The 13,871-nt window shown below is 41.5% G+C and overlaps 1 protein-coding gene across 3 annotated transcripts in view; it reads right to left on the bottom strand.

Moving 5' to 3' along the window:
• LOC134542931 (sushi, von Willebrand factor type A, EGF and pentraxin domain-containing protein 1) overlaps positions 1–13,871 on the bottom strand; it is a 259,383-nt gene that overhangs the window by 61,134 nt on the left and 184,378 nt on the right. For all 3 annotated transcript variants that reach the window (XM_063387537.1, XM_063387539.1, XM_063387540.1), the window contains 7 exons: positions 12,426–12,739; positions 11,835–11,945; positions 5,186–5,437; positions 4,029–4,267; positions 2,954–3,075; positions 1,945–2,036; positions 429–646 (listed from right to left, as the gene is read on the bottom strand). In XM_063387537.1, coding sequence (XP_063243607.1) covers positions 429–646; positions 1,945–2,036; positions 2,954–3,075; positions 4,029–4,267; positions 5,186–5,437; positions 11,835–11,945; positions 12,426–12,739 — 1,348 coding nt within the window. The remainder of the gene's footprint in view (positions 1–428; positions 647–1,944; positions 2,037–2,953; positions 3,076–4,028; positions 4,268–5,185; positions 5,438–11,834; positions 11,946–12,425; positions 12,740–13,871) is intronic.

Here is a 13,871-nt window from a genome sequence, read left to right as displayed (position 1 = left end):
CTATTTAAAAAGACTAATAATCAATGAGGCTGTAAAACATTTATTTATAACTTTTATTTATAAGAAATAATTAAAACAAAACAAAGTGTCATAATACTGTAATTGTGTTTAATTTGTTCCTTGAATTGTGTGTTAAGCATAATATAGGCAATAATATACTACATTATGTAGTAAATAAGTTTGTGTAGTATGGTGCAATTCTGTAGTAATGATGATTTTGCTTGGACATTTAGGTAGTATGCTTTATATCATTTACTGAACTGTGTCAGAAATGAATGAGCAGAAATGTAACAAATAAATTTATAAACTTTATTTGCAAACATAGTTTTTTTCTGTAAGTAGTCTTGTAAATCTTTAGTAATGCAAGTTGTCTTCCATACGGTAAAAAAAAAATCAGCAAGGAACATGATGCATGTGGATTGACTTACGACGACGACATTCTCGGCCATCATCTTAGGTCTGGCGTCCACGAAAGACACGTTCATGTTGACGTTGACGGCGGAGCACCGCTGGGTCAGCACGTTGTTCAGGCTGGAGTAGTACTGAGCCATCAGGTCTCGGTACTGGCTCAGGCACAGCTGGGCCACGGCTCCGTTGGCTCGGTACATGATGGAGGAGACGAAGTGGTAGTCTGCCTGCTGCGTGTCTGAAAAAAAAAACAAATCCATGCATTTGTTCAGCAGGTGCACAGATTTCCACACCCCATTCTTGCATTTTATTACATTTCCTTGAGGACAATTATAGTGCAATTTCTCTCAATTTTACATTTTCCATGTACTTTTTTACAACTTTTTTTCTGGTTTTGCAAAGACTACAAAAAGGAAATGGACTGAGTTTAACGCCTCGTCTACATTAAAAAAAAACAATGAAAGGAGATGAGATGCTAATGAAGCATTGATGGAATGAATGGGTGGGGTAGCAGAAGTACATCAAGAAAACCCAATGACTGACTGCAAAGTTTCCCACATGAGAAAAATCCGGGTTCAACCCAGCCAGAAATCAAATCCACATCACTTTGTTGGGAAGAGAGTCATTTGATGTTTTACTGTATGTATTTCTGTATCACTAAAAGATGTGATAAAAACATTTCTTTTTTACAGAAACTTATGTGCCAGCCAAATGGACCAGAAAATCCTTTATAAACATAAAAAGTACCTTAAACTGTATGATACAATTTTATTTCCACACAGACAATCTATTTGCACATGCAACTGGATGGCCCTAATTCGTGAAAAAAGACCTCCAGGCAGATATCTTAGATAGTATAGGTTCAGAAGTGGCGTAGGAAACAAGACATATGCGAGCAGAAGACGAAATCATAGGTATGAGTTCCTAAGGATGTTGGCCAAATGATTCTGCTTTCCTTTCAACTGCATTACTGCACTACCAACATGATCTGCTCTTTGTGCTACCAGGCAACTTTGTGTATCTGAAAACCAGATACAGTTTATTTCTTCTGTTCCAATTTTACTCTTGTGAACAGGATAGTTCCTCATCAATAAAACTGATTGCCGTAGAATAAACAAGAAGTGCCTGCACTGTGAGAATGATTGGAAATTTTTTTTTACATTTAAATTTTAAATGGATATGTTTGTGACAAAAGAATTTTAATTGTGAGTGTAGCCTGCTTAAATTCAGCTCTGTAGCTGATATTATGGAGAAAATTAATTTTTCTGCCAAGATTACTTAAACAATTGTAAATAAGCTAAAAAAGATTCAAATCATCAAAAATAGTTTTTCTCGCTTCTCAGTAATCACTTAGAAAAAGCTTACGGGCATGGAAAAAAAATAGTGCAACGAACTGCTAGTAAACACATTATTGGTTTGAATATTTTTCAGTACAATTCTGGTGGAGTCAAAACACATATTATCAATGTTAGTGTGTATTGCATTTCTTCCAGTACTTCGAATAGACAACCAAACTGCTTCAGGGCCGAAACTCACTCTCTGAAACACAGTCGGGAACCACAGAAGTTGGGGTCCATGGACTCTTCTCTTCGCAGCTGAATGTTTTCACAGGTTCTCCATCAGTGAATCTGCAACAACATGAACAACGCAATAGAACAAATGGTCAACAAAAAATATGGTAATTTTATTGCTGAAGATGAAAAAGACACCTTCAATTAAAAATTAATTTGTATAAAAGAGTATCTGATATTTGTGTGGAAATTTAGGTTCATTATCAGTATGAGAGTATTATTCCAATGATTAGTCTACTAAAGCCATATATTTATGACTTTACTAATAAAAATCATTAAAACAATATTAGCAATATTCAAGTTTACCATTCATTTTCTGTTAAAAATAAACTAAAATTTTATTCTAATAGAATAAAGCTGAGTACATATATTCAGTTCATTAAATGTTTTTTCTGTGACTAGTCTCATAGCGTTATATGTACACAATTCACAATTATAATTGATTGAGGTTCCACAACAAAAGGACCGAAGAGGAAACTTGCCCTTAACATACTGACAGGCTTATTGCACGCATGTAACATGAAGGTCTGATCATACAAACTAGTCTCCAGAATGATTTATAACTGATGAAACACTGAATTGGTAAATTATTTGTTTGAAGCTATCCATAATTTTAGAAGGCCCATCTCTTAACACTATCAGAACCATAAAAATTGCAATATCAAGTAAAAATTTCAAATACATTATAATGTCCCATGTTTGAATGCATCAATTTAAATTTGCCTACATGAAGCCTCTCCTAATAAGAGATGTTAGACAAGCTACTGGTCTTCAGGGTTACAACAAGAAGCTATGCCTTTCTCAGTGTTCCTGAACATTCACCCGGCTCCCACAAGCAGTAGGGTCTCATGCCTACAGCACCGCAACTTTCGAAACCAGACACACATTAGTTCGTGACCTGCTTCAATGTGTTGCGATGAAAATTTGCAAAAAATCTCTTGCTATTTAAAAAATAATATTTTCATGTGCCCCACCTGTAGCCTGGGTTGCACGTGGCGATGCACTGCAGCCCCTTGTCTCCCGGGAGGCAGTTGAGGGCCCCGTTGGCCGGCGGCGACAGCTCCCAGTCCACGCACGGGGTCGCTTGCACAGCCACCTGCGACAACACGTGGGCAACGTTCAGTGCTCTGTACGGTGAACAGACCAGCCGCACCTCACTCCTGCGTGAGAGGGCTCACTCATTTGAAACACTATCATATACACCACTACGTTCATCACACCACGCCCGGATGTTTCCCAGATTTACTGGGTTGCACACGTGTTTTTGATTGGACTACAGTTAATAAAGTCATGTACTTCAGGACCCGAGCATGTGATAAACATTTAGCGGTAAAGAAGCAAAATCATTCAGCCTAGCTGAAAATGCAAAAAAAGTTAAGCACAGAAAAAAAAATCTATCAGTGAGAAAGATAAAGTGGCTATCGAAGGTTTACAGAAAACAAAACAGCTCTGAGTTCACTTAGCCCTTCCCCCTGTAACGCCAACCTTTCAAACCTTTTGTTCCAACATAGCAATGAAGGAATGCAGAGAGAGTGATAATTTTATGAGCCCAGACATTGATGAGCAAAATAATTTTGTGATAAGTGGCATTTTAATCAGCAAATCATTGACAGAAGTTTTTGACAAAGTAATTCATTATTTTATTACAGCTGTAGTAAGATAAACCAAAATAATAGTTATATGTATTTTGTTCAAAACTTATCTCTTTATGAAAATCAAGCTATACATATATTTTTTTTTATTTTTGAGTAATTAAAAATGCTTGGCTTTCTGGAAGTTGGTTTCATTGTATAAAAAAATTTTTTTACACAATAATTTCTACAAAAATTTTTGCACTTTACAATTGAAGACTGATAAAATTAAATGATTATAATTATAATAAATTTAAACAGGAGTGTATTGTATTTACTATAAATTGCACACATGCAGATAAAAAGATATTTTGTTGTTTACTACATGAGCACATTACAACGTGGTGCACATAGACTGACTAGCAAGAATATATTTAAATGCTTCACGAATAATAAGTAGTCAACAAGACTGACTAACCTGGAAGTGACAGCTAGCCTGATTGCCAAACTTGTCCGTCGCCACCACCGTCACATTTTCAAACCCTCCAATCGGTATGGTCGCTCGCTCGGGTATGAAGGCAACCCTGACGTCTCCGGACGCATCGGACGTGTTGACTCGCCGACGAGTGTCGTTGAAGTTCACCACGTAGCTCTCTTGACGATCGACCAGCTCGATGACGTAGCTTTGCGGGCAGCTCAACAGAGGCGGGGTGTCATCTGCAATTGTGATGAGACACTCGACATGAAATACTAATCATTCATTTTGTTGCTGCAAAAATTTTAACTCACTGCTTATAATTAAATAAATTTTTTTCAGTATCATTAGCTAATTTTACTCAGTAAACAGAAGCCTTGCATCCAAAATATTATAGATTGAAAAATTATGGACATAGGCATTTCCACTCTAAACACCACCCATCATGAATCTTGAGACAAATTTACAGAAATGTGGCAGTGTGTATATAAAGACAAAGAAAACAGAAGCTGAAAACATGACAAAAAAAAAAATTGATTTAAGCAAATTCAAGCATTGAGTTAACCCATCAGTGGTTTTAACATGAAATTTGTTGACATAGCTAGATGAGTATATTGGTAAAATTTCAAATACTGTAAAGTGCTAATTTGACATTTCCTGCTTTTAAAGTTTTTCTTTTCCTCCTTGAGAAATAATATAACAGGGTTTTACACAATTAAGAAATATTTTAGTTTCATATTTGTTAAATAATACAATTATTTAAAAACAAAATTGACCTACAAACAATGCCATAAAGTCTTGTCCCTATAGACTAAATTGAGCAGTTTTACACAGGGGCGTAGCCAGGGGGGGGGGGGGGGTTTAGGGGTTCAAACACCCCCCCCCCCCCTTAGCACCAAATCTTTAATTAATTTCTTATTCTTCACTCAAACAAATTTCATATTAAAATTAATACAATTTTTACCATTACAATATTTAAATTTAAGTACCGAAAACTGCTAAAATAGCACTATTTTACACCTTAAAATCCAAATTTTCCCGGACCCCCCGCTTTAATACGGGGGTGGGGGGCCATGCTTCTTAACACCCCCCATACACAAATCCTGGCTACGCCACTAGTTTTACACATTAAAACTGCGAAAGAGGTTTATGTGCCCCACCTGGCACGGTGATGTTGATCTCGCAGATGGCCACATTGCCGTCGTAGTCGAACGCCACGTACTTGACGACCATGTCCTCAAACACCTGGATGGGGGTCCGGAAGCTCTGTGGCTTCACCTCGAGGCGAGCGATGCTGCCGCTGTTGTCGACGGCGACGGGCTCCGCGAAGGCGACCGGCTCCAGGCCGTTGGCGCCCTTCTGCACGACGATGGGCTGCTGCGGGCAGTTCTGGAAGACCGGGGGCTCGTTGTCTGCGACAGAGATTCAACCTCGACTTCAAACTTACCGTGGTGTGTGTCTAAAACATGCCTCACAGCTTCATACAGTAATAAAACCTGCAGCCCCTTTGTTTCCACTTGTAAATATTGTGTGTAATTTAGTGTATAGTGTTTGGAAACATTTGAATTTTGAACATTCCCGCGCTGCTCGCCAGCAGCGCCAAGTTTTTTTCAAGTTGGCTGCCTGCCAAGGTGGGTAGCCCTGCAGCTTCCGGCAACGAAGCAACAGTTGTTGTTGAACCATCATGAGCGGGGTAAGTTGTGCTATCGTGCACGCTTGCTGCCAATCGAGTTGTTTGCGAGTGCATCATAATTAATTATGTAATTTTTATCTGGATTTTACAGTCTCGTATGTCTCTAGACAAAACACCCTTAATGACATTGATAATGATGACTTTGGGTTTACACAGATATCAATTAATTTTTTCTTTACTTCATACTTCACAATAATTAAAATTATTACTAGCCCAACATCAAACTTAAAAATTTCCTCCGCTTCAACACTGACTAGAAATGCCGGCACAAAGAGTATTTTAGGAGCCAAACGTCATTGTGGAACACTCACAAAGTGCACGAGCGAAAATACTGCTTGAGACATGGTTTAAAATAAAATAATAAAGATCAACACAACAGTGTGTGTTTATGCAAGTGGAGTTTGACAGGACCCATAATAATATGTAGGAACATTTATGAGCCCCTCAAGCAATAATATAAAATTAAGAATTTGTGAAAGGATATTAAAGGCGCACGAACCCTGTACCCCTGTACATGGATTAAACAGTGCGCAGTACTGGTGGGTCCAGAAGCTGATGTATGAAAGTGAAGAGGGGAAGGTTTGAATTTCCCCCCCCCCCCCCCAGAAAATGTTATCTTATTCTGTGTAATTTGGGGTAAGCAAACTTCAGCCTCTAAAAGGCAACCCCCTCACATTGGTTCCATCACTGTATCATGATGTAAATAGTGAAATGATTTAATGTTTGGTGAGTTGGTGCATGTTATGTCTGTTCATTGTACTTCGCCCGATGGGCTGCCATTCTGGTTGCCCGACCTAACATACATCGGCCATTCGGTCCTGCACCAACAACAACAACCTAATCTATCTACACTTCCGGCCTCCACACTTCTTGGCATGGCTGCCAACCTAGAACTATTTTACACATACACTACACTCCTTCCCTCCAAGAATCATTCACCCTACTACATTAACAATTTGGTTCCTTCTGTAGACACAGAACATAGTCATTGAATTTCTTTGGCTTCTCTCTGACACGTGATGGCATCTGCTTCGCTGCTACTGGTGCTGTTCCCAGCTCTGGGTCCTGTTCCCTTGAGACAGGAACATCCTGTAGGGTGAACTGCAGACTCCTGTGCAGTTCGTCTTCTGGAGGCCCCAGCCACCCCTGGTCCTGTTCACGGGGTGTAGAAGCCCCCTGTATGACGGCTTGGGAATGGCTCTGCCTCTCCCTTGCCCACGGCCTGCTGGGAAAAACTACCTCTCTTGGATGTTTTTGATCATCCAATGCAAAACCCAAAAAAGGCTCCGCACTGTCTCCTTGCGAGACCAGCTGGGCTTCTTGTTGTAAGGGCGGCGTTATCGCCAACCCTAGGGTTCCTTCTTGTCCAGGCCTGCTACACCCTCTGCTGCTTCTGGATGCACCCCTGACTGAAGTGCGCCGCAGTAACTGGTCAATATGTCGTCTGGTGATCAGCCCTCTGTCCTCTCGAACCTGGTAAGTCACTGGGCCTTCCCTCCGCAACACAACCCCTGGGACCCACTTAGGGCCGGTAACATAGCTGCGAATTAGTACCGAGTCACCTTCTCGGAAGTAACGTCCAACGTTAACCCCCTTCTCCCTGGCTCCCCCATCCATCTCTTGACCTAATGAATGGGGAGACAACTTGTACAAACATGTACGCAGTAAACGGCCCATTAAGAGCTCTGCTGGTGTTTTCCCTGTCACCATACTGGGAGTTGTGCGCACCACAAATAACATTCTCTGTAGTCTAGTAGTCCAATCCCCTGATTTTAACTTCCTCAGCTTATCCTTGACCGTCTGGACCGTCCGTTCTGCTAGCCCATTACTTGCTGGATGATATGGAGGTGCGTAACGGAAGGTGATGCCGTTCCTATGCAAGAATGCCTTCATTTCACCCGATGTAAAGGCCGTTCCATTATGACACCACCATGTCCGGGATTCCATGGGTGCTAAAGATGCCTCGCAGCTCCTGTATCACGGCTGCTGATGATACTGTTGGCACCAGCTTCACCTCCGGCCATTTTGAAAACGCGTCCATCACAATAAGGAATGTTTTCCCTTGAAACGGGCCAGCAAAATCCACGTGCAGACGAGACCATGGTTTCTGAGGCACACTCCAAGCTGCATATGTCTTTGCCGGGGCTCTCCGTTCTGACTGACCGGTCTCGCAGATACTGACAACATGCTCTATTTTACTGTCAATTTTCGGCCACCAGAAGTAACTCCGTGCTACAGCCTTAGATCGCACTACACCATCATGTGATGCATGTAACCTTTGTAGCAGATCTGCTTGTAATTTGTGTGGAATCACCACCCGTGTCCCCCACAGCAAACAGTCTTGATAAACTGTGATTTCCACCCTTCTATTCCAATACGGTCGAAACTGCTCCTGTGGTAACTCCTGAGGCCAGCCCTGTAACACAAACTGTTTAACCTGTTTGAGGACTGGATCTTCCATTGTGGCCTGTTCGACTGCATGAGCGTCTAAGAGTGCTTCTGGCATTTCCTCCAACATAAGTACTTCTGCCACTCTTGGAATGGGCTGGTCTTGTCGAGATTGCGTAACCCTACTTAAGGCATCTGCATGTCCAATCTGTACCCCCGGCCGGTATGTGATTGTATAGTCGTACATGCCTAACAGCAAGCTCCAGCGTAGCATACGCGGTGACAAAATATCTGGAGTCGGGCGCCGTGGATCTAACAATCGCAGTAATGGTTTGTGGTCTGTTATAACTGTAAAGGACCTGCCTGCCAAATACTGCCGAAATTTTGTCACCCCAAATATCACGGCCAAAGCTTCTTTATCGATTTGAGCATAGTTACATTCACATTTTTGTAATGTGCGAGACCCAAATGCTACTGGCCGTTCCTCTCCATTGTCCATGACGTGTGCCAAAACCGCACCAACTCCATATTGTGATGCATCGCAGGTTAGCACCAAAGGCCGTGAAGGATCGTAATGCACCAATACACTGTCTGCCTGTAAGAGCTCCTTGGCCTTGGTAAATGCACTAACATGTTGTTCTCCCCACTCCCACGCAGCATTCTTTTCGAGGAGCCGGTGTAGTGGCTCCAGTACATTTGCCTTGTTTCCCAAAAATCTCTCATAAAAATTCAGTAACCCTAAAAATGCCTGCAGTTCTTTTACATTACAGGGCTCTGGCACATTGGAAATAGCTTTCACTTTGTCTTGCGTAGGGTGAATACCCTCAGCATCTATCTTGTATCCCAAAAAGTTTACTACTGTTGATGCAAACACACATTTAGCTTTCTTTAATCGCAATCCAGCTTTTTCAATTCGAGAGACCACCTCTGTTACTCTAGCCCAATGTTCCTCTTCATTTGGACCCGCTATCAACACATCATCCAGCAGTACCACAACACCACTTACCCCGGCTAATAGGGTTTCCATCAATCTTTGAAATACTGCTGGGCCACTACTCACTCCAAACTGCAACCTATGAACCCTAAACAGGCCCTTAATCGTGTTGACCGTTAGCAAATCCGCTGTTGAGTCGTCAACTCGTACCTGAAGATAGGCCTCCTCCAAATCTAATTTTGTGAAGTATTTTCCTCCTGCCAATGATGCCAGTGCTTCGTTGATCATCGGCATGGGATAACTCTCTGTCCTGCATACAGTGTTTACTGTACCCTTGTAGTCTGCACAAATTCGTATGGACCCATCTGCCTTCATTATTGGCACAATTGGGGTTGCCCATGCAGAGTAAGGGACAGGCTCATAAACTCCTCTTGCCACGAGTTTGTCAATTGCCACTCCTACCTTTTCTCTGATCGCAAATGGCACTGATCGACTTTTCCTAAAAATAGGCTTGGCTTCGTCTTGAAGGGTGATAGTTACTGGTGGACCATTGTACTGTCCCAGATCACCATTGTCGAACACACTAGGATATCGTAATAGTAGTTCCCGGACCCACCTGTTTTCACTTTGCACTGACTTTGACCCATTTACATCGACCTCATTCATGTTCCCTCTGCCCTCTGCCACTGTAAATATACCTTCAACTGAAATACCCAAGGGCTGAAACCAATTTCTCCCCAATAAACTGGGCCCATTACCCGCAGCTACCAACAAGGGAAGCGTCGCATTTCTGCCACTGCTCAATCTCACCTCAACCTTCTTAGTCCCTTTTACCGTCAACTGTTCTTGTGACCACGCGCACAAAGCAATGTTACATCTGTCCAAGACTGGCAGCTCCGGCCACACCAACTTGTAGGTTTCCCAGCTGATGACTGAAAAACTGGCCCCCGTATCAACTTCCATGCTGTGATTATGGCCATCAAGCCACAGGTTTACAACCATTGGTGCTCTAGTCTTTAACTCCTGGAGGTTGTACAAACTATACATTGCCAACATGCCCTCTTGCTCTTGCTCCTGTAGGCCCATTGCCGTATCAGAAAGCACATGTGTCGTACCATTATGAACTGTTCCTCCCGTCTTTTTGTGTATGTTCCTGTCTGTGTTTATCTTCTTTTTCTTTATGCATGCTCTTTCTAAGTGACCCCATCGTGAACAGTAACGGCATACTGTTGTTACATGTCTACACGATTCTGCTGAATGGGGCCCTGAACATTGCCAACATGGCTGCTTAAGGGGAAATTCTGGAAATTGTGTCTTTGTAACTACATGCTCCATACGCTTGCTCCGGTCTGTACCTCTTTCCCCTGCCACGACATGCACCGCATTGTGGTCACCATCAAGTGGACTTACCTCTGTGCTTGCATCACTTCTTACTTGCGAGACATTCCTCCCTGCTGCCTCTGCCACCATGGCAATGTCGACCGCCTCCTTGAAACTGAGCTTCTCCTTAGCCAACAAAGTATGCTGTACTGCCCTGTCACGCACCCCACACACCAGCCGGTCCCGTAACATTCTTTCCAAATTCAGGAAGTTACAATGCGCACTGAAACATCTCAACTCTGCTACATACACTGCTATACTTTCTCCCTCATTTTGATCTCGTTTGAGAAACTAGTAGGTCTCCACGATCTCGCTGGGCTTCGGCTCAAAGTGCGCCGTGAGCTTCGTAAACACTTCACTCAGTTGCACCGCATCAGTTCCATTAGGCGCGATTAAACACGTGACCAAGTCATAAAGCTCTGAACCACAAACTGTAAAAAACACCGCATGCTTTGCGTCGTCAGTTCCAATTTTATTTGCAATGAAATAAAACTGAATTCGTTCTCGATATGACTTCCACGTGTCCCGACCCGCCACGAATTCCCCAATCACTCCGATGGTAGCCATACTTGCTACAGCTCCAGTATTATTATTCTCACCCGCACACCTACAAAATATCCTCGTCGCCACTGTTATGTCTGTTCATTGTACTTCGCCCGATGGGCTGCGATTCTGGTTGCCCGACCAAACACACATCGGCCATTCGGTTCTGCACCAACAACAACAACCTAATCTATCTACACTTCCGGCCTCCACACTTCTTGGCATGGCTGCCAACCTAGAACTATTTCACACATACACTACAGTGCAGTTGGGTGAGACTTTGTGGAGTGCCAGATGCAAGACATCAAGTATTGTAAGTACGACCAGGTGTTCAAAGTGGTTCATAGTGGCTATTTGCATCACAAAAGATGCCGGACCAAGTGACATTGATATAAAATAAGAAAAATATAATTTTTTTTTTTAAATCTATACGTATTCTATATGCAGATGGCCATGAAATATCCTAAACATAGCCTTACCTCATTAGTGTAAATATATAGCCTTTTAGTTGTTAAAATTTTTCAATATTAATACAGCAAGAATGTGCCATGTTTCAAGGCTCAAAAAAGGAAAACGAATATCAGGTGTTTTGGGTGAATTGAAATTTTGTCCAGTGAACACGTATTTGCTTTGACCACTTGTCTTTTGGTTGACAGAGCAAAATAATTAGCTGTTTCCATTCTAAAACTACATCCTCATACATTTATTAACAGATTCATCAAATTACATAACTTCTGTATCACTTCCATCATCACACATTCACAAGTCAGTGAACCTGCTAACTTACCATAGATCTATGAGAGTTTACACGCAGGGTACAGAACACAACATGTTACGGTCTGCTTGGGTGGAACTACACAACAGTACTGACCTACACACGGAGAGTAACCATAGTCGTAGCCAAGCAGAGCTTCTGATGCAGGTTCCTCGCAGCCCATGAGCTCGAATTTGAGACAGGCGTTGTCCATATAACTGACGATACCTAAAACACAACATCATTATAAATTCCTTAAGCCTGCTGTATAATTGCTAGTAAAGCAATAACAAGAAAAACTTGAGGGAAAAAAAATCAGCATAGTACTTACATTTGAATGTTTGAAATATGACACAACAACATAAAATTGTCATGATTACCTGTGGCCTGTTCAGAATCAATTCCCGAAAAAGTACACACAATTTTTAATAAAGCTATTTTCTTTCTCGACTTTTAGCGAGCTGTCAAAAACCCTAGAAGTCAGATTAACTGCCCACTCTAAAATGGTTTATTTTGAAGGTTCCTTCAAATGTTACAGTTTAGTCCAGGGCATGTATAATTTTAAAACTTGTAGTAGTTACAATTCTTAAAATGAAGTTGCTTCTTGGTTTAGGCTGACGTGGGTGAAACAAGAATTTCCAATTTTATTTGGGAAGGACGGGGCATGAGGCCGCTGTGCTCTTGAAGATCACACAGTGAGACACTCACCCAAAATGACAAATCTGGCTTGCACGTATTTCGGCAGGGTGATCATCGCCAGCTCGCCGTAGTTCCCCGGGTCCCGCATGGTCAGGTTGAAGTTGGGGAAGTAGACGACGTAGTTCTCACTCTCGGCCTGCTTGTAGAAGAACCGTATCTCCGTGGGGCGCCCCACGATGTCGTTGGTCACCACCCCCTTCACCAGTATCGCCTTCACCCGGAACACCTGGCCCAGGTCGACGCTCACGTACGTGAACGCCTCCTGCTTCCCACACCAGCCGGTCACAGAGTTCAGGCGGATGTTGCGAGCCTCGTAGTTTGGCCTGGGAAAAATAGCATCAAATGTAGAGCAAAGTTAACCACGTGATTTCTCGACAAATCAAAATGTATAATGGAAATTTATAGATTTCATATTTTTAAATTGATGTATGATAAAAATACATAGTATTAATAATAATTATTAAATATTCATTAATTTTTTTTACATTATGGAATACTTATAAAATCTCCAATTGAAAAAAGACAAAGTTCTGCAGTTAAAAATTGTGTTTCTTTCCCTTAAAAACAGTACTTGGGAGTGAATGATAAGAGCTGTACCTATTGTCTAGACTCTCAAATGCCAACTTTTATTCATACCAATTATTCAACCAATAAAATAAAGGAGCATCACAATTTTTTGTAAATCAATTACAATGAAAACTTTAAAACAACATAAATTCTGTTTTAAGAAAAAAATTACACTCATATTCAGTACTTCAAATATTACAATTATCAGTACCAAAAAAAACTTCAAATCAGTGGCGGATGTGGAGAGGTTGATTGGGGATATATCCCCCCTTCCCAAAGTTATGAAAAAAATTTACAAAATATAAGTGAAGACAGATTGTCACTACTACTGTAGGCCCATATGTCAGTGAGTTAGTGTCAATAGAAATGTAAGTATTTATACACATGATCAAATTTTTTTTTCTTTTTTTTTTTTTTTCTTTCAAAATTACTATCCAAAAAATATTGTATCACCCACTGCCCAAAATAAAGCATTTTACCCCCCAACATCTACATTACTATTTCAGATACTTGTTTTCTACCAATAACAGCTATACTGGCCTACATAAATGTATGCATTTTTATGAACAAACATTCAAGTTCAAATATCTCATTGGCATCGTGGTGACATAGCGATGAGCGGAGCAACAGTGTGATGAGCAGCGGCGGAATGCTTTGGTAGTGAAAAAGCATGTAACAGACGAAACCCAACGACTCACTGCAATGTCTGTTACATTTCCCAATTGCTAACACCCCGAGTTTGACCCTGCTGGTGCCGAACCAGGTGGTGTAATGGTTAAATGCTGGATTTTCATTCGGGAGTACTTGAGTTCAATTTCTGGTTCACCCAACCTGATTTCGGTTTTCCAAGGTTTCTCTAAATTGTTCTAGACAAATGCTGGTATGGTA

This window comes from Bacillus rossius, assembly GCF_032445375.1.
Source record: "Bacillus rossius redtenbacheri isolate Brsri chromosome 9 unlocalized genomic scaffold, Brsri_v3 Brsri_v3_scf9_2, whole genome shotgun sequence".
NCBI lineage: Eukaryota > Metazoa > Arthropoda > Insecta > Phasmatodea > Bacillidae > Bacillus > Bacillus rossius.
The sequence above is the reverse complement of the archived record's forward strand: the minus strand, read 5'-3'. Positions and strand labels throughout refer to the sequence as shown.